The sequence below is a fragment of the Hyla sarda genome, chromosome 1 (genome assembly GCF_029499605.1).
Source record: "Hyla sarda isolate aHylSar1 chromosome 1, aHylSar1.hap1, whole genome shotgun sequence".
Taxonomy (NCBI): Eukaryota; Metazoa; Chordata; class Amphibia; order Anura; family Hylidae; genus Hyla; species Hyla sarda.
The window spans coordinates 364,405,535-364,424,460 of NC_079189.1; the positions used below are offsets into that span (position 1 = coordinate 364,405,535).

The following is an 18,926-nucleotide window of genomic DNA, read 5'->3' on the forward strand; positions in this document are numbered from 1 at the left end:
TCCTTTTCCATCTTTCTGAATGAGTGTATCCAAAAAACTGACCTGTCGCTGGTCAGCCATCATAGTAAATTTTAATTCTGCTCTTATGTTGTTAATAAATGAAAAAAAAACTCATCCAGTGTCGCACGTGGCCCCTCCCAAATGCATACGATGTCGTCAATGAATCGTCTCCAAATAATGGCATGTTTTTTAAAAAGCTCCTGTGAGTACACATATTGATGTTCAAAATGCGACATGTATGCATTTGCATATGGAGGGGCCACGTTCGCTCCCATCGCCGAACCGCTGCATTGTAAATAATATGTATCCTCAAACAAAAAATAGTTCTCTCTCAGAGAACAATATTCAACAAGTCAAGAAAAAAGTTTTTTTGCAACTCATTATAATCGCTTTGATCAAGGATCCATTTAGTGGCCTCACAGCCCCGATCGTGTACAAACCAACTACATCAATGGTAACTAGCCATGTTTCACCTGTTATGTTAGTTACCCCTGACAACACATTCAAAAAGTCACCGGTATCCAATAAAAATGCAGGAGTTTTCTGGATCAAAGGAGTTAACATCTTCTCCAACAAAACAGAAAGTGGGGAAAGTACATAGTCCATGGAGGAGACAATAGGGCGTCCCGGGGGATCGACCAAACTCTTATGAACCTTGGGCAAGATGTAAAATACAGGTGTTATTGGATTCTGTATTTGTAAATAAGTGCACATCTTTTCATCAATCACCCCAAGGTCCCTATGTCTCTCTACCATGGACTTGATCTTTTTCAGAGTTTTACCCAGTTGGTTATTCTCAAGTGGTAAGTAAGTATCTGTATCGGACAGCTGCCGCATCACCTCTTTTTTGTATGAAGTGGTATCCATAATGACAATGGAACCTCCCTTGTCACCGGGTTTTATGGTAATGCTGCGGTCAGCTGCCAGATCAGATAAAGCTCGTCTCTCTAACACAGAAATGTTACCACGGACTCTGTAGTCCCCTCTCTTTATTTCTTTTACCAAATTATCAATGTCAGTTTTCACCAACTTGCAGTAAGTCTCCACAGGGTGATAATATTTAGGAGGCATGAAATGACTTATTTGTTTAAGATTGAAATCCTCCAATTTGAGGATTCCTGGCGATGGCACCGACTCCTCAAATCTAGCCGAGGGGTCCTGTTGAGGTCTATCTGTGGAGAAATGGGCTTTTAAAAGGATCATGCGAAAAAATCGCTCCAAGTCAATGTCCAGATGAAAAGTATCTAATTTGTCTGTAGGACAAAATGAAAGCCCCTTTTGTAACACCCCTATCTCCACAGATGAAAAGCATTTAGATGAAATGTTAATAACAATATTCTCAGAGGTTAAAGTCTCGGTATTACCTGTGACCTCGTTATCACCGGTCCGGTTGGTGCGCCGATGATGGCGGCCTCCCCGGCGTCCTCGCCTTCGCTGAAAAAAAGGGGGGTGTCTGTCTCGGCGTACCTGGAACTCGCTTCCCGAGCTGGAGGAGGAGTATCCTCCCCTGCCTTGAGAGGAGGGTCCCCGTTGTGCATATCCGGAGGTATCCCGCCATCGGTAGACTCGCTTGGCTAAGTAATCTTCTGTATCCCGTAAGAATTTCTTTCTCTTTCTTTCCTCTATATCTTTCCTCAAGGTAGTCAGTTGCGCATCAAGGTTTTCTTTAAGTTTCAAAAATTCCTCGCTGTTCAAGGTGTCCCGCAAAAAGAGGCGATGCGGCAGCTGTCCGATACAGATACTTACTTACCACTTGAGAATAACCCTCTGGGTAAAACTCAGAAAAAGATCAAGTCCATGGTAGAGAGACATAGGGACCTTGGGGTGATTGATGAAAAGATGTGCACTTATTTACAAATACAGAATCCAATAACACCTGTATTTTACATCTTGCCCAAGGTTCATAAGAGTTTGGTCGATCCCCCGGGACGCCCTATTGTCTCCTCCATGGACTCTGTACTTTCCCCACTTTCTGTTTTGTTGGAGAAGATGTTAACTCCTTTGAACCAGAAAACTCCTGCATTTTTATTGGATACCGGTGACTTTTTGAATGTGTTGTCAGGGGTAACTAACATAACAGGTGAAACATGGCTAGTTACCATTGATGTAGTTGGTTTGTACACGATCGGGGCTGTGAGGCCACTAAATGGATCCTTGATCAAAGCGATTATAATGAGTTGCAAAAAAACTTTTTTCTTGACTTGTTGAATATTGTTCTGAGAGAACTATTTTTTGTTTGAGGATACATATTATTTACAATACAGGGGTTCGGTGATGGGAGCGAACGTGGCCCCTCCATATGCAAATGCATACATGTCGCATTTTGAACATCAATATGTGTACTCACAGGAGCTTTTTAAAAAACATGCCATTATTTGGCGACGATTTATTGACGACATCGTATGCATTTGGGAGGGGCCACGTGCGACACTGGATGAGTTTTTTTCATTTATTAACAACATAAGAGCAGAATTTAAATTTACTATGATGGCTGACCAGCGACAGGTCAGTTTTTTGGATACACTCATTCAGAAAGATGGAAAAGGAGGCCTTTATGCAGACCTATACCGTAAGCCCACTGATAAAAATAGCTTACTTCATTATACTAGTGCACACCCCCCCTCCATGAAAAAATCTATTCCCATCTCCCAGAAAAAAAGAAAAGAGAGGATAGTGACGGACCCCGAATTAGGTGCTGTGAGATTTAAAGAATTGGAGGACAAATTTAGCAGAAGGGGTTACCCCAAAAAAGTATTCCAACCCACCGTTACCTCCCACCCTCATAATGTAGAAAAACGTAACAAGCAAACTAAAATTATTCCATTTATTCGGACATACCATCCCCTCACATTCAAAATAGACAAGATTGTAAAAAATTATTGGAACATACTTCAGAAGTCTTACCCCCAAATAGAAGAATTCAAAACCCCACCGTTGATCTGCAACAAACGATCTAAAAACATCAAAGATACCTTCATAAGAGCAGACATCGGTGGAAAACAAAAAAGTCGTCAAAGTTTTTTAGGAACACAACGCACCGGTACATATCCATGTTTGAACTGCGCTCAATGCAGCAGTGTGATCAAAGGTAATCAAATTACACACCCATATACCGGAAAAAAATTCTCCATTACCAAATTTTTCACATGCCAATCTCGCAATGTCATATACACAATTAAATGCCCGTGCGGTCTCCTATACGTTGGGGAGACCACCCAGTGTGTAGGAGACCGCATTAATCGCCATAAATCGAGTATCAGATGCCAAAACCTTCTTCTTCCTATCCCTGCACATTTCAGAAATAAAAATCATTCCATATCTCAATTACAGTATCAAGTGATTGATGAGGTCGTGCAACCACGGAGAGGGGGTGATATTAAAAAATTGCTCATCCAGAAGGAAGCGTTTTGGATACACCGTTTAGGGACTCTGGAGCCGCGCGGTATGAACCGCGATTATGAACTTTCACGATTATTATAGATATATGTTGACCTGAATGGCATGAGTTAATGCATATATTTGCTGATTTTTTTTACAGAGCGGGAAATGAATCTGCACTCTACGGAAATCTCCGTTACGAAAGTTTTTCAAAAATGATTTGTTTTCTCACTTTTTTTCTTTCAATATTGTTCTCACTATGTTTACATCTTCACAGTACATCATGTGCTTTGAATGATAGTAATTAATGATGTGGTACCTGTGAACCGGATGTAATTATATAAGCTGCATTCTAACAGTTACCTGTACTGGTTGACAAAGGCTATTGAGCCGTAACGCGTACCTACCCTGTATGCTATGCATGTTGCATAAATAAAACCTTTGAGATTTCACAAGCTTCTGAGTGCCGGGACCCTTTCTTCTTTTGGATTATCGTTACACTTGGTCTTCGGGCACCAACTATTTACTGCAGTGCCAACCTTCTTGGGACTTTGTCATTACAGTGGTTGGCCGCATGCAGTAACCGCTTCTGAAATGCTCCTGTTATCCTGCATTTTTAATACTTGCCAGTTCTTACTTTTTAGGGTGAATTTAGATTAATTTAAATGGAACTTATTACTTTACTTTGATTTTCTGTTCCTACTTCTACTCCAGTAATACCTCAACCGTTCATCAGAAACAATGACCATGCGGACAAGATATACTTTTAGATGTACACAAATAACTTTCGTCCAGAATCAACAGCACAGATGTTAAAACGCACCATTAGTACAGCAATGACATTTTTCCATCACTTACTATGGGTAACTTGAGTGATACAGTTAAAAACTGCAATACAGCACAACCTGATCATGTGGTGTCACCCTTATAGACTCCTTTGCCATATTGCTGTATTGAATGCCTCAACAACAATTACAAGAAAAACTAAAGGAAAAACAGATGAATGTGAAAACACATGTAAAACCTTGTTCAGACCTGTACAGGCCACGTAAACATACTATGCTTGATAGGATAACATTAAATCATGGCAGACAGCTGCACAAGGGACACCGAACAATAGTTTGCAGCAATATAACCTTTATTAGACTTTGACGTGTGCCTTGTCAGCACAACCTATTGGTAAAACAAGATGCCTAGTAAGTTCCTGGAACATTAGAGCCAATATCGGCTTCTTTTGTCTTGTGTAACAAAAAGGTCAGTCTGTTCCTGACAAGGTTAATATATAGTACACTGTGATGTTATCTGAGATTACAGCCATAAGTCATCAATCAATGACCACCTAATTATACCATCTTAACCTGCAAGAAGAAATGTTTTGTAGGTGATATATGGCAAAATAAATCTAGAATAAAGCCAGCGTGATGTATGAAATTGGGTTGCTTGCTGTATTTATTGGATATGGCGATTATGTGACTGACCAGATTTCTATTTTCCCCTGCATCACAGGCTATTATTGCTGTCCCAGTTAGGCTGAATCTGCATGTGGAAAGTGACTGGTATAGACTGAGAAAGCTCCCAGCACATTCATCAAACCTATCGATAGGTTCGGATTCACCCAACCAAGACAAAAAGAGTGTCTTTTTGGCATTTGTTGGGCTGCTATATTACTCCATCCAAAGACATGCCATATAAAAAATATAAGCCTTATACAATTGTATAATTTGTGAACCTAACATATACCTCCAAAATACACTGCATACACAATGAATAGACCATTGCAAGAAAATCAGTTTTGCAAAAAAATAAATAAATAAAATATATATATATATATATATATATATATATATATATATATTTGCAATAGAAACAGCACATCCAAAAATATATAGCAAGAAGAGAAAAGGGGTGCACGCATGTTCCGAACCTCGGCCCACTGGTCCTTCAATCCACAGAAAAAATTTAGGCAGCACACCACAGCTTGTATCAAAAAGGAAAGTGAGTTTATTCCATGATGTGATAGACTACGTTTCTCCAGCCTCATGCTGGCTTTCTCAAGAAAGTCAGTTTTGCAAAAATGTTTGCTCTAATGTTTCTCAAGAAAGCCAGCGTGAGGCTGGAGAAACGTAGTCTCTATCACATCATGGAATAAACTCACTTTCCTTTTTGATACAAGCTGTGGTGTGCTGCCTGCATTTTTTCTATATATATATATTATTTACATGCACACCTATTTAGAGGTATCTGCCGGCATAATTGGTTGAGGGGCCATCACCACCACAAGTTTGTCAGCATGAGAGATTGTAACCATTTTGACAAAATATAGACAGAATTAAGGTTTTTTTCTTCTACATATAAATGTGAAACAGAAACAAGACGGTTGTCATCTCTTTACAGTTTGTGGCCCTTCAATGCTCTTTTAAAATACAGGATACATCTTACAGAACAGAATCTATTATGATTCTTATGTTTTTACAACCTATATTACAGCTTTCATTTACTGAACAGCATTTGTATTCTTCTCATAGAAAGTCTTCTTTGCCCTATGTGCCTTAAATGCTCTGACAACCACTGTTTGCCTGGTAGCAGCTGCCTTACGTTACCTGCAACTCCTGACTACTAGGCGACCCTGCACAGTAAGTGAGTGGAAAAGTTTACTAACATGTATACTTGTATATTTCTTGTATCAGTAACTGACAACTGAACACATATCAAACATCTCTATTTATTTGTTATCCACTTTACCTTTTTATCTTGTTTTTGTGTATATGTATCTTGCTAGATAATCAGATTGATCAAATAAACACAGTAGAAGGGGAAAATATTCCAGCGTAGTCCAGTATTGTAGGAAACTGAAGCAGGAATCATGGGGGTTGATGAACCTGTGTGTGTGTGTGTTAGTTTCTACAGTGTGAACTGTATGAAAAAAAAATATGATTTTGCATCAAGTAGCTTAAAGAGACCTTCCAGGCTCCCCTTTCCTAAAGCTCAATATAATTGTGGCAATAACATGATAATTATCTGTTTTCACTGGTTGTTTAATAAATTGTACAGAAATTACTTTCTTGCTGTACTGGAAATTAGCCCCTTCTAAGTGACCCTACAATAGATCAGTGTTTATATACAGCAGCCAATCAGAAAAGGAAGATCTGCAGGGGAGAAAGAGAGCAGCAGCAATAAACCAATGATGAGACAGGAGTTGTATCTTAGACTTCCTGTAGGCACTGTAGCTAAACTGTAGTCACAGATTACTGCTGCTCAAACTGAGCTGAGCTAAAAAGTAGCAAGTACTGTATAACAAACATATACCGGTAGCTAGTGAGCATCACCTCAAAGTACTGATATTAATATATATATATATTAGATCATGACTCAACATCCATCTCAAAGGTATTCTCTTTGTTTTACCAGAAGTAATAATGTTTAATGTTACATAGCTTGCAAAGTTGTGTAAATAAGTCCTTTTGCTTACACTCTAATGTACAGCCTTACTGGATTCCTGTTACAATATACACTAGAAATGATTTGTGGGAGCTAAGATTTTTGATACACAGCTAGAGATCAGTATTAGATCTCATCTGAGATAATAGATAATATGTTGTCCGGTCCTTAGGCAACCAGCTAGATTTTTATCACATTTAGAAATTTAGAAAGCACAATATTAACTAACTTAATTCAGTATATATAAAAAATACACTAGCATTTACAAAGTTATTCAAATTAAATTGTAAAAAGAGGAATTGTGCTTTAAAGGAAATCTGTCACCAGTGTCACCTGCACTAACCTGTTGGTACCGACAGGTAGTGCAGGTGACACTGATGACAATGGTACTTACCTTGTCCCGTTCCGTGCAGGGGATCTCCGGTAATCTTCTCTGTTAGCTTCAGCTCTTGGCCACGGCTTGGGGCACCGGCGGAACTTAGTGACGTCACCGCTGCTGTTCTCAAGCAGCGGGACCCAGCAGAGAGCAGCAACAGTGATGTCTCTAAGCTCCGCCCATGCCCAAAGCCGCTGATGCTCTTTGTTGGGTCCTGCTGCTAGAGAACAGCGGTGACATCACTAAGCTACGCCCGTGCCCCAAGCCGTGGCCCGGAGATAAAGCTAACAGAGATGATTACCAGAGATCCTCCACAGAATGGGACAAGGTAAGTACCGTTGTCATCAGTATCACCTGCACTACCTGTCGGTACCGACAGGTTAATGCAGGTGACACTGGTGACAGATTTCCTTCAAAGTCAGATAACCAGTGGGCCTAAAATGATTTATAACACACCTAAATGAAACAGCAGATAATATTTAAATAATGTTTAGGTTTAATGATAATTTTTCATATTTTTATTGTTTTTAGGATGAGTCCCAAGTTTCTGTAGAGGAAGCTGAAGAGCAAGATCGGGAGCCAGATTTTGAAGATTTTGTTCCACCTGCTCCTCCCCCTTCATACTTTTCGACATTCTATTCTAGCACTCCCAGAACGACTCAGAGGTAAGTTCTGAATATTTTCAGTAGCTCAAGATGTTATATTTGTTGTTATTTAGGTTCTGGCAATTTTTACATTTAATACTTAAAATTTCCCACAGTCTGTATTCTTGACAATTTGCTATTAACCTCTTTAGGACGCAGGGCGTATGTATACACCCTGCATCCTGAGTCCTTGAGGACCTGGGGCGTAGAGGTATGCCTGTGGGAATTTCGGTCCCTGACGCTAGCCAGTCTGGGACCGGACCGGGATGCCTGCTGAAATCATTCAGCAGGCATCCCGGCACATCGCCGAGGGGTGTCCTGAGACCCCCCATGCCGGCGATCGCTGGAAATCGCCGGTCAATTCAGACCGGCAATTTTCAGCGATTTTGGGTCATACTGGTCTCCGGTGACCTGGAAAATAAGGGGGAACGGGGCTGTCCAAAGACACCCCCGTTCCCCATGAAGGGATAGGAGTGGAGTGGCAGGGGTGCCACCACTCCCATCCCTGCTATTGGTCGGTCAGAAGCGACCGACCAATAGCAGATCGGAGGTGGGGGGGGGGTTAAAGTTTTGGTTTCCCCGATTTGCCCACCCACGGTAGTCTGGGCAGAGCGGGGGAACTGTGTGAGGACCAGCGCCGGAAGTCACTTACCGGCGGAGATCCTCCTCTGTGCGGCAGCGGGCGGCGATCCTGCTGCTGCCAGGTGAGTTGTTGCCTAGCAGTATCTGGAGGGCCAAGTTAACAGTGGTCTTTAAGCTGTCGCCCTCCAGATGTTGCAAAACTACAACTCCCAGCTTGCGCAGACAACGGTTTGCTGTTTATGCATGCTGGGATTTGTAGTTTTGCAAGATTTAGAGTGGTACAGTTTGGAGATCACTGTGCAGTAGTCTCTTAACTGTGGCCCTATAGATCTTGCAAAACTAAAACTCCCAGCATGCCCACACAGCAGTTTGATGTGGTACATACAGGGTACATTCACACGGGCGGGGGTTTACAGTGAGTTTCCTGCTTCAAGTTTGAGCTTTGGCAAATTTTCCGCTGCAGCTCAAACTCCTAGCAGGAAACTCGCCTTAAAACCCCGCCAGTGTGAATGTACCCTACTACACTACACTACACTACACAAAATAAAGGGTAAAACACTACATACACAGTGTGGATCAAAAGTTGGGGCACCCCAGGTAAAAATTTGTATTAATGTGCATAAAGAAGCCAAGGAAAGATGGAAAAATCTCCAAAAGGCATCAAATTACAGATTAGACATTCTTATAATATGTCAACAAAAGTTAGATTTTATTTCCATCATTTACACTTTCAAAATAACAGAAAACAAAAAAATGGCATCTGCAAAAGTTTGGGCACCCTGCAGAGTTAATATCTTGTACTGCCCCCTTTGCAAAGCTGAGACCTGCCAGTGTCATGGATTGTTCTCAATCATCATCTGGGAAGACCAGGTGATGTCAATCTTAAAGGTTTTAAATGCCCAGACTCATCTGACCTTGCCACAACAATCAGCACCATAGGTTCTTCTAAGCAGTTGTCTAGAAATCTGAAACTGAAAATAGTTGACGCTCACAAAGCTGGAGAAGGCTATAAGAAGATAGCAAAACGTTTTCAGATGTCAATATCCTCTGTTTGGAATGTAATTAAGAAATGGCAGTCATCAGGAACAGTGGAAGTTAAAGCAAGATCTGGAAGACCAAGAAAATATCAGACAGAACAGCTTGCAGGATTGTGAGAAAAACAATTCAAAACCCACGTTTGACTGCACAATCCCTCCAGAAAGATCTGACAGACACTGGGGTTGTGGTACACTATTCCACTATAATGAGATACTTGTACAAATATGGTCTTCATGGAAGAGTCCTCAGAAGAAAACCTCTTCTATGTCCTCACCACAAAAATCTGTGTTTGAACTTTGCAAATTAATATATAGACAAGCCTGATGCATTTTGGAAACAAGTTCTGTGGACCGATGAGGTTAAAATTGAACTTTTTGGCCGGAATGAGCAAAGGTACGTTTGGAGAAGAAGGGGAACATGATTTAATGAAAAGAACCTCTGTCCAACTGTTAAGCATGGGGGTGGATCAATCATGCTTTGGGGTTGTATTGCAGTCAGTGGCACAGGGAACATCTCACGAGTAGGAAAAAGGAAAAATTGATTCAATAAAATTTCAGCAAATTTTGGATGCTAACTTGATGCCATCTGTGGATAATGTGTATCAAATGGATAATGATCCTAAATACACCTCGAAATCCACGGGGGATTACATCAAGAGGCGTAAACTGAAGGTTTTGCCTTCACAATCTCCTGACCTCAACATAATTGAAAATCTATGGATAGACCTTAAAAGAGCAGTGTGTGACAGACAGCCCAGAAATCTCAAAGAACTGGAAGACTTTTGTAAGGAAGAATGGGCAAAGATACCTCGAACAAGAATTAAAAGACTCTTGGCTAGCTGCAAAAAGTGTTTACAAACTGTGATACTTGCCAAAGGGGGCAGTACAAGATATTAACTCTGCAGGGTGCCCAAACTCTTGCAGACACCATTTTTTTGTTTTCTGTTATTTTGAAAGTGTAAATGATGGAAATAAAATCTAACTTTTGCTGACATATTATAAGAATGTCTAATCTGTAATTTGATGCCTTTTGGAGATTTTTCCATCTTTCCTTGGCTTCCTTATGCACATTAATACAAATTTTTACCTGGGGTGCCCAAACTTTTGATCCCCACTGTACACACACGTACCCTGTCTCTCCCCCCCCCCCCCCCCCCCCGCCCCCAATAAAAATGAAAAACGTCTCGTACGGCAGTGCTTCCAAAACAGACCTCCAGCTGTTGCAAAACAAACAGTAAATTACTTCTATTAAAAAATCTTAATCCTTCCAGTACTTATTAGCTGCTGAACACTACAGAGGAAATTCTTTTCCTTTTGGATTTCTTTTCTGTTTGACCACAGTGCTCTCTGCTGACACCTCTGTCCACATCAGGAACTGTCCAGAGCAGGAGAAAGTCTCCAGAGCAAACATATGCCGCTCTGGACAGTTCATATGCTGCTCATGGACAGAGGTGTCAGCAGAGAGCACTGTGGTCAGACAGTAAAAAGAAATTCAAAAAGAAAATAATTTCCTAATTTCCTCTGTAGTATTCAGCAGCTAAAAGGAATGGAAGGATTAAGATTTTATAATAGATGTACTTTACAAATCTGTTTCACTTGTTGGCACCAGTTGATCCACCGGAGTACCCCTTTAAGGTGAAACTGAGCTGCGTCCTTAAGGAGTCAAAATAAGTTGAACATTTTTCGAAGTGTGGTGCATTCTAAGTACATAAAAAATCTAAATACCTCTACATTCCATTAGAATTGTCTTTAGCCCAGCCAACAAGTGGCTGCGAATTTGGCTAGCAAGAACAAATTCAGCCACACAGCACTTATTGAAATAAATTAGCAGAAAGTGTAATACAGGGCCTCACAAAGTCTACTAGAATGCTAGAATGGAAGACGTTCTTTGTCATTTGGTCTCATATACACATCTATATACCAATACAAAGAAGCGAATAGGTATGCACAGAAATATTCATTCCATTCCATCCATTCAAAAGACCTGTGGTTTTCAATCAGGGTCCCTACAGCTGTTGCATTAGTTGCAGATTGATCTCTCTCCCACCAAGCGATCGCTCCACCCATTGAAGCAGATAGGCTCCCTGTCATCAGCTGACTAGTGAGTCAGGTCTCGGCCGCATTGCAACCTGGGAAAAATCTGAGACAGTCATTTTGTATGCTGATAAAAATAAATATTGGAGGGAAATTCACATAAGACTTGTGAGAAAACCATCACACACAGGTACAGACACTATATTATGAACAACCCTAACTTTACAGCCCCTGTAACATAGTCAAATAAAAAAAAATCCTGGAATACCCCTTTAATACCTGCTGTATGCTACAGAGGAAGCTGTGAAGTTCTTTTCAGTCTGACCACAGTGCTCTCTGCTGACACCTCTGTCCGTGTCAGGAACTGTCCAGAGTAGGAGCAAATCCCTTTAGCAAACCTATCCTGCTCTGGACAGTTCCTGACACAGACAGAGGTGTCGGCAGAGAGCACTGTGGTCAGACTGAAAAGAACTTCACAACTTCCTTTGGAGTATACAGCAGCTGATAAGTAATGAAAGGATTAGGATTTTTTATAGAAGTAATTTACAAATCTTCCCCACTGGAGTACCCCTTCAATATCACTTTCATTATAACCAATGTGTAATATAGGACATAGAGATGTCTCCATATATGCCTTTATAGCCTACCCTTCAGTGACCATATCCTCTTTTTCCCTGTATGGATTCCATTTTTATCTGTATTGTGTTACATACATGTTTCAATAAAACTCTTTTTAATGTTTAAAGGGGTACTCCGGGGAAGTTCCTAAAATGGACAGAGATGTCAGCAGAGAGCACTGTGCTCGTGATGTCAGCAGACAGCTCTGTGTTTCAAAATGAAAAGAATTTCCGCTGTAGTATTCAGCAGCTAATAAGTACAGGAAGGATTAAGATTTTTTTTATAGAAGTAATTTACAAATCTGTTTAACTTTCTGGCACCAGTTGATTTAAAAAAAAAAAAAAAAAAAGTTTTTCACTGTAGTACCTCTTTAATGTTGTCTTCTAGCTATTTTTTAAGATTGTGATCTATACACATCTGTTCTGTGTGAAGTTCTGTTATTTGTAGGGAGAAGGTGGTAGTGCCTATTAAAAGCAACCTGTCACCTTAAAAATGCAGTCCAATTTGCAGGCATCATGTTATAGAGCAGGAAGAGCTGAACAGATTGATATTTCTATTTTTATATTGATATATAGTGGGAAAAGTATGAAGCTAATTTATCAGTATTCATGTAAATCTCAGCTCTTTTTCGGGCTAAGTAGTCATGTGGGTGGTCGCACTCAGTGATGGACAGCTCTATTTTTGTGCACACATACACAGATAGCTGTCAGTCCCTCAGTAGAACCGCCCGCATGACTACTTAGCAGAAAATGAGTGCAGCTCCTCCTTATCTATATTATGATGGCTGCAGATTGGACTGTAATGCTGTACATCGATTATTTGAAGGGATCCTATCACCATAAAAATTATTTGTATTCCTCATTTTATAACTCACCATGAAACTTTCTCACATCAACATCTGTGGCTGTGGTAGTATGGTCTTGTTCTCTTACTTAGGCAAATTGAGAGACTGATTAAAATACAGACACATTTGGCCCAAATAGCATTATAAGAGGATTGCTGAAGTCCAATGTTCCTTGCTATTAAGAAAGGAACAGATGCTTATGTAGTTTGAACGTGTCATTATTTTAATTGCTTCTTTAGGCAGTGAATATATTCACTTCTTGTTTCTGGATCATTTGTTTTTAGAGACTTTTGTGTGTCCCCAAAATTTAATTTACAATAGTTTATTTATTTATTTTTTTAGTTTAGGCCCTTTTTATATGGCCCTTTTTATAGGGAAAGTGAGCTTTCCTTAGGACACTCATTCCTGTTTATCAGCCAGTACAGTGGGGCAAAAAAATATTTAGTCCGCCACCACTTGTGCAAGTTCTCCCACTTAAAAAGATGAGATGCCTGTAATTTTCATCATAGGTATACCTCAACTATGAGAGACATAATGAGAAGATAAAATCCATAAAATCCCATTGTCTGATTTTTAAAGAATTTATTTGCAAATTTTGGTGGAAAATACCTTATTTATCAGCATATAACACGCATTTTTTAGGCAAAAATTTTTAGCCTAAAGTCTATCTGCGTGTTGTACGCCGATAAGCTGCTGCAGTTCCCTGATTGAAAGCGGGTGGCTTTTGCAAGTGCAGAGACCAGCTGTCGCTGCCGGCTTCTCTGCCCCTGCCTGTCCTGGGGTCCAGAGCCCTGCTGCCGCCGCTTCTCCCCCTGGCTATCGGCGCCGCTGCCTCTTCTCTCCCCCTGGCTATCGGTGCCGCTGCCTCTTCTCTCCCCCTGGCTATCGGTGCCGCTGCCCCATTGCTGGCGCCGATAGCCAGGGGGAGAGAAGCGGCACCGATAGCCAGGGGGAGAGAAGGGGCAGCGGCACCCATTGCCGTCGCCGCTGCCCCGTTGCCTCCCCCATCCCCGGTTTTATAATTTCCTGTTGCCGGGGTCAGGTCTTCGCTACTTCTGGCCTCTGGTGTGGAGTCCCCTGCATCGTTGCTATGCGCTGCGAGACACAATGACGAGTGACGGCACCGATAGCCAGGGGGAGAGGAGGGGCAGTGGCGCCGATAGCCAGGGAGAGAGAAGCGGCAGCAGCAGGGCTCTAGACCCCAGGAATGGCAGGGAGAGAGAAGCGGGCAGCGACGGCCTCTCTCCCCCTGCCTTTCCTGGGGGCTTCTGCGGGGTCAGAAACAGTGTATCAGTGTATTCACATGCACACACACACACCCTCATTTTACCAAGGATATTTGGGTAAAAAACTTTTTTTACCCAAATATCCTTGGTAAAATGAGCGTGCGTGTTATAGGCCGGTGCGTGATATACCCCGATAAATACGGTAAGTATTTGGTCATCTACAAACAAGCAAGATTTCTGGCTCTCACAGACCTGTAACTTCTTCTTTAAGAGTCTCCTCTGTCCTCCACTCGTTACCTGTATTAATGGCACCAGTTTAAACTTATCAGTATAAAAGACACCTGTCCACAACCTCAACCACACCGGGGGACCTAGTGAATGACCTGCAGAGAGCTGGGACCAAAGTAACAAAGGCTACTACCATCAGTAACACACTATGCTGCTAGGGACTCAAATCATGCAGTGGCAGACGTGTCCCCATGCTTAAGCCAGTACATGTCTGGGCCTGTCTGAAGTTTGCTAGAGAGCATTTGGATGATCCAGAAGAGTATTGGGAGAATGTCATATGGTCAGATGAAACCAAAGTAGAACTTTTTGGCAAAAACTCAACTTATCATGTTTGGAGGAGAAAGAATGCTGAGTTGGATCCAAAGAACAACATACCTACTGTGAATCATGGGGGTGGAAACATCATGCTTTTGGGCTGTTTTTCTGCTATGGGACAAGGATGACTGATCTGTGTAAAGGAAAGAATGAATGGGGCCATGTATCGTGAGATTTTGAGTGAAAACCTTCTTCCATCAGCAAGGGCATTGAAGATGAAACGTGGCTGGGTCTTTCAGCATGACAATGATCCCAAACACACCACCCGGGCAACGGAGTAGCTTCGTAAGAAGCCTTTCAAGGTCCTGGAGTGGGCTAGCCAGTCTCCAATCTCCAAGGGAGTTGAAAATCCGTGTTGCCCAGTGACAGCCCCAAAACATCACTGCTCTAGAGGAGAACTGCATGGAGGAATGGGCCAAAATACCAGCAACAGTGTGTGAAAACCTTGTGAAGACTTACAGAAAACGTTTGACCTCTGTCATTGCCAACAAAGGGTATATATATAAGTATTGAGATGAACTTTTGTTATTGACCAAATACTTATTTTCCACCATAATTAGCAAATAAATTCTTTAAAAATCAGACAATGGGATTTTAAGGGTGCGTTCACACTGGGCAATTTAAGCTGAATCTCCGCTCGTGGAATTCTGTGGCGGTAGGAATGCACAGCCATTACCATTGACTGCTATGCAGTGCTCACGGACTTCCACGCAAATAATTAACATTTCTTTACGTGAAACAATTTCAGCAGCCAAATTTTCTGCCGCTGAAATTGATCAGTATAAACGGGTCACACGGAAGACCCATTCACACTGATGTTAAAATTCACTGCGCGTAATTCCCTGGGCGTAATTCCTTGGGAATTGCATAGTGTGAACATACCCTAAGGGTGTGTTCACATGCAGTGTTAAATTAGAGGTACTCCCATACTTTTACTGCTATTTTCCAAAATCAATGGGAAAAATATAGCAATTTTACCATAATAGGAAAATAGGAGGTGGCTTTGTGTAGGGAGAGACTTTGTGGAAGAGGTAAAAAGAATCATAAATTAAAGGGGTACAACCTATAATTCCTTGATAATCATCTTGAATCATGGAACCTAGCACCATATGGACTTCATGTATGACCTCCTCATAGATTACACAAGCCACTGAGAAACCTGGAGTCATTTACTGAGATTAAAAATAAACACTTTTATTGAATCAAGTAAAACCAAATGGGAATAGGAACATAAGGGAAGAAACTGGAACAAAAAGGGCGTCACTACCTGCTGTCACATGTAAACATTGAACATCATGTGCAAACTGGCAAAGATATGCAATGCATAATATTAAACACACATATAGGGCAAGCATACAATACCAACCTGGTATAATTGCAAGATAAAGAAGGTACAGAAGATGTGAAACAGGAGCGACGCCACCCCAACGTACGTTTCGGTGTTATTCTTCGTCCTGGCCACCCCCAGAGTAAGCCCAAAAAAATTGTCTAAACGTAGAACAGAGGTGCAAACTTAGACTAGGAAGTCCTATTCATCTATCAGCCTCAGCAACTTTGACAAATCTGGTCCAATTTAAGACTGTCCGCCCAATTTTGTGCTTACGGGGATATTGAGTCTTTATTAACTGTAATGTAGCAGGTTAAATGAAGAAGAATGGGTCTACTATCTTCTGTTGTACAGAGTAACATTATGGATATACATTGTGTCTGATGGCCTTAATGGCTGTGTTTACCTACCTACTCTAAGATGGGCTCCCCTTTAGTTAGCAGCTACAGATTAACAATTAATTAAAGTAGATACACAAAAGAACAGTTACTTTGCACTCTGCTCACCTGACCACAGATTTTATATGTATTCTTTGGGAACAGGTTTTTTGTTACCTTTCCATGACACAAAACTGGTGCATGATAAGTAATTTAGAATTTTGATGAAACATTAATACCTGATAATAAATACCAGGGCAACTCCTCCATTTATGTGATTAGCAGTGCAAATTGCCTGTGCCACAGAAAGCAATGAGTAGACTTTCATTTATTCCCACCTTGTAACTTGTACTCTGTTCCTGGTAACTGGCACTCTGTTCCTGGTAACTGGCACTCTGTACCTGGTAACTGGCACTCTGTTCCTGGTAACTGCCACTCTGTACCTGGTAACTGGCACTCCATTCCTGGTAACTGGCACTCTGTTTTCTTTCAGAATGATTGGTAATGATGTGATTCCTCTTCCTCACATTTATGGATCAAGGTTCAAAGGGGTTGAAGTATTCTGTCCTGTGGAGCCTCCGCCACCATATGAATCTGTGGTTAGCCAAAGTCACTCACTAGAGGTAACTATTAGTAATTTGATGCCATGCTTACTGACGTTCTGTAGATGTCTTATCAGTAAATCCCTTCTATCCTCCATAAAGGGGACACTTGGCCAAACACATATTGTATGTGTATGAGAAGTTATGGCTGCAATGTTATGTGCAAAATTTAGACTTGGGCTCTCTGAAAAGAATAATAGTTTTTTCTTCATTCCTGCCTTTGCTTAAATACTTTGTCAATATTAGCAAATATCTATAACTAGCTGAGTACCCGGCATTGCCCGGTTTTTCCTTCCTAATCCTTGTTGGGGAGGAAAATAAACAAAGGAGGAAGCTTTTGACTTCATATCCCGTCCTCATATGTTGTTGTCATATCCCAACCCCATATCCCGACCTCCTATCCCGACCTCCTATCCCGACCTCCTATCCCGACCTCCTATCCCGACCTCCTATCCTGACCTCCTATCCTGACCTCCTATGTCAGCGTCCTATCCCGTCCTCCTATCCTGACCTCCTATCCTGACCTCCTATCCCGACCTCCTATCCCGACCTCCTATCCCGACCTCCTATCTCGACCTCCTATCTCGACCTCCTATCTCGACCTCCTATCTCGACCTCCTATCCCAGTCCTCCTATCCCAGTCCTCCTATCCCAGTCCTCCTATCCCAGTCCTCCTATCCCAGTCCTCCATAATATGTGTACCAGGTATTGAAATATCTCCAGCCGTACGGAAGTTACGTGGGAAAATACATTTGCCATTGATTTGCATGGGACTTTAAACAAAAACCCTGACCCTCACAAATGGGGGTAGTGAAGGGTTAAATTAACTATCCTATATTTTAAGTGGACATATAAGTAATATGTGACCAAGTATTATCGAAATATCTCCAGCCGTTTGGAAGTTAGGCAGTAACATATATTTCCCATTGACTTGTATGGGACTTTAAACATAAACCCCGCCCCTGGCAAATGGGGGTGAGTAAGGGTTAAATCGCCTATCCGATGTTTGTTGTTGACATATAAGTAACGTGTGCCAAGTTTCATGTTAAAATCTTTAGCCGTTTTGACGTGATGCTGGAACATACACACATACATACATACATACATACATACACACACACACACATTGAGTTTTATATATATATATATATATATATATATATATATAGATGGAGCTCACCAGTTTGTATGAAAGGTTATACATTACCTTGTAACACTGAGATGTACTGAGGAACATCATAGGTCAAGTGCTGGTGAATTCTCCCTAATAAAACCTTTCATTCTAGAACTGTGAACACTGTCTTATCTGGCCTGTTCATATGATTAACTTTTAATGATTTACTGTATTGCTCTATCACATAATTTCTCAATATTATTTAAAGGAAACAAATATGGAGGTAACAGGCTGTGCAACAAATTCCACAACAACACCCTCCAGAATACCAAGTACATCAGGTGGGTAGAAATATTAAGTTGAAAAAGACCAAGAGGTCTATTGTGTTCTGTGTTTTATTAATAGGGTATATGCACACAGACACAAACCTTGTAGCTTTTCATGCGAAAACTGGGCTGATTTCTGCATCAAAGATGGTGCTGCCCCGTGTCTGGATACTCAGTAGACTAGGACTCTATTATCAAAAGGACCACTCAGATAGAGAAGTATTGGTCAGAGGTAAGGAGCATCATACCCTGATGAAGGTAACCATTGTATTAACAAAACTCGTCGGAGAGTACTGGGAGATCATCACTCTTCCAAGCATTTGTATGCAGCATTCAGCCTGTAATCACTCCACACATAGGGGGAGATTTATCAAAACCTGTCCAAAGGAAAATTTGCCCT

The 18,926-nt window shown here is 41.2% G+C and overlaps 1 protein-coding gene across 1 annotated transcript in view; it reads left to right on the forward strand.

The window, feature by feature from the left end:
* The window catches only part of ENTREP1 (endosomal transmembrane epsin interactor 1), a 61,991-nt gene that overhangs the window by 33,171 nt on the left and 9,894 nt on the right, over positions 1-18,926 (forward strand). Inside the window, exons 5-8 of the mRNA XM_056523054.1 lie at positions 5,904-6,011; positions 7,724-7,857; positions 16,978-17,107; positions 18,469-18,541. Of these exons, the coding sequence (XP_056379029.1) occupies positions 5,904-6,011; positions 7,724-7,857; positions 16,978-17,107; positions 18,469-18,541 (445 nt within the window). The remainder of the gene's footprint in view (positions 1-5,903; positions 6,012-7,723; positions 7,858-16,977; positions 17,108-18,468; positions 18,542-18,926) is intronic.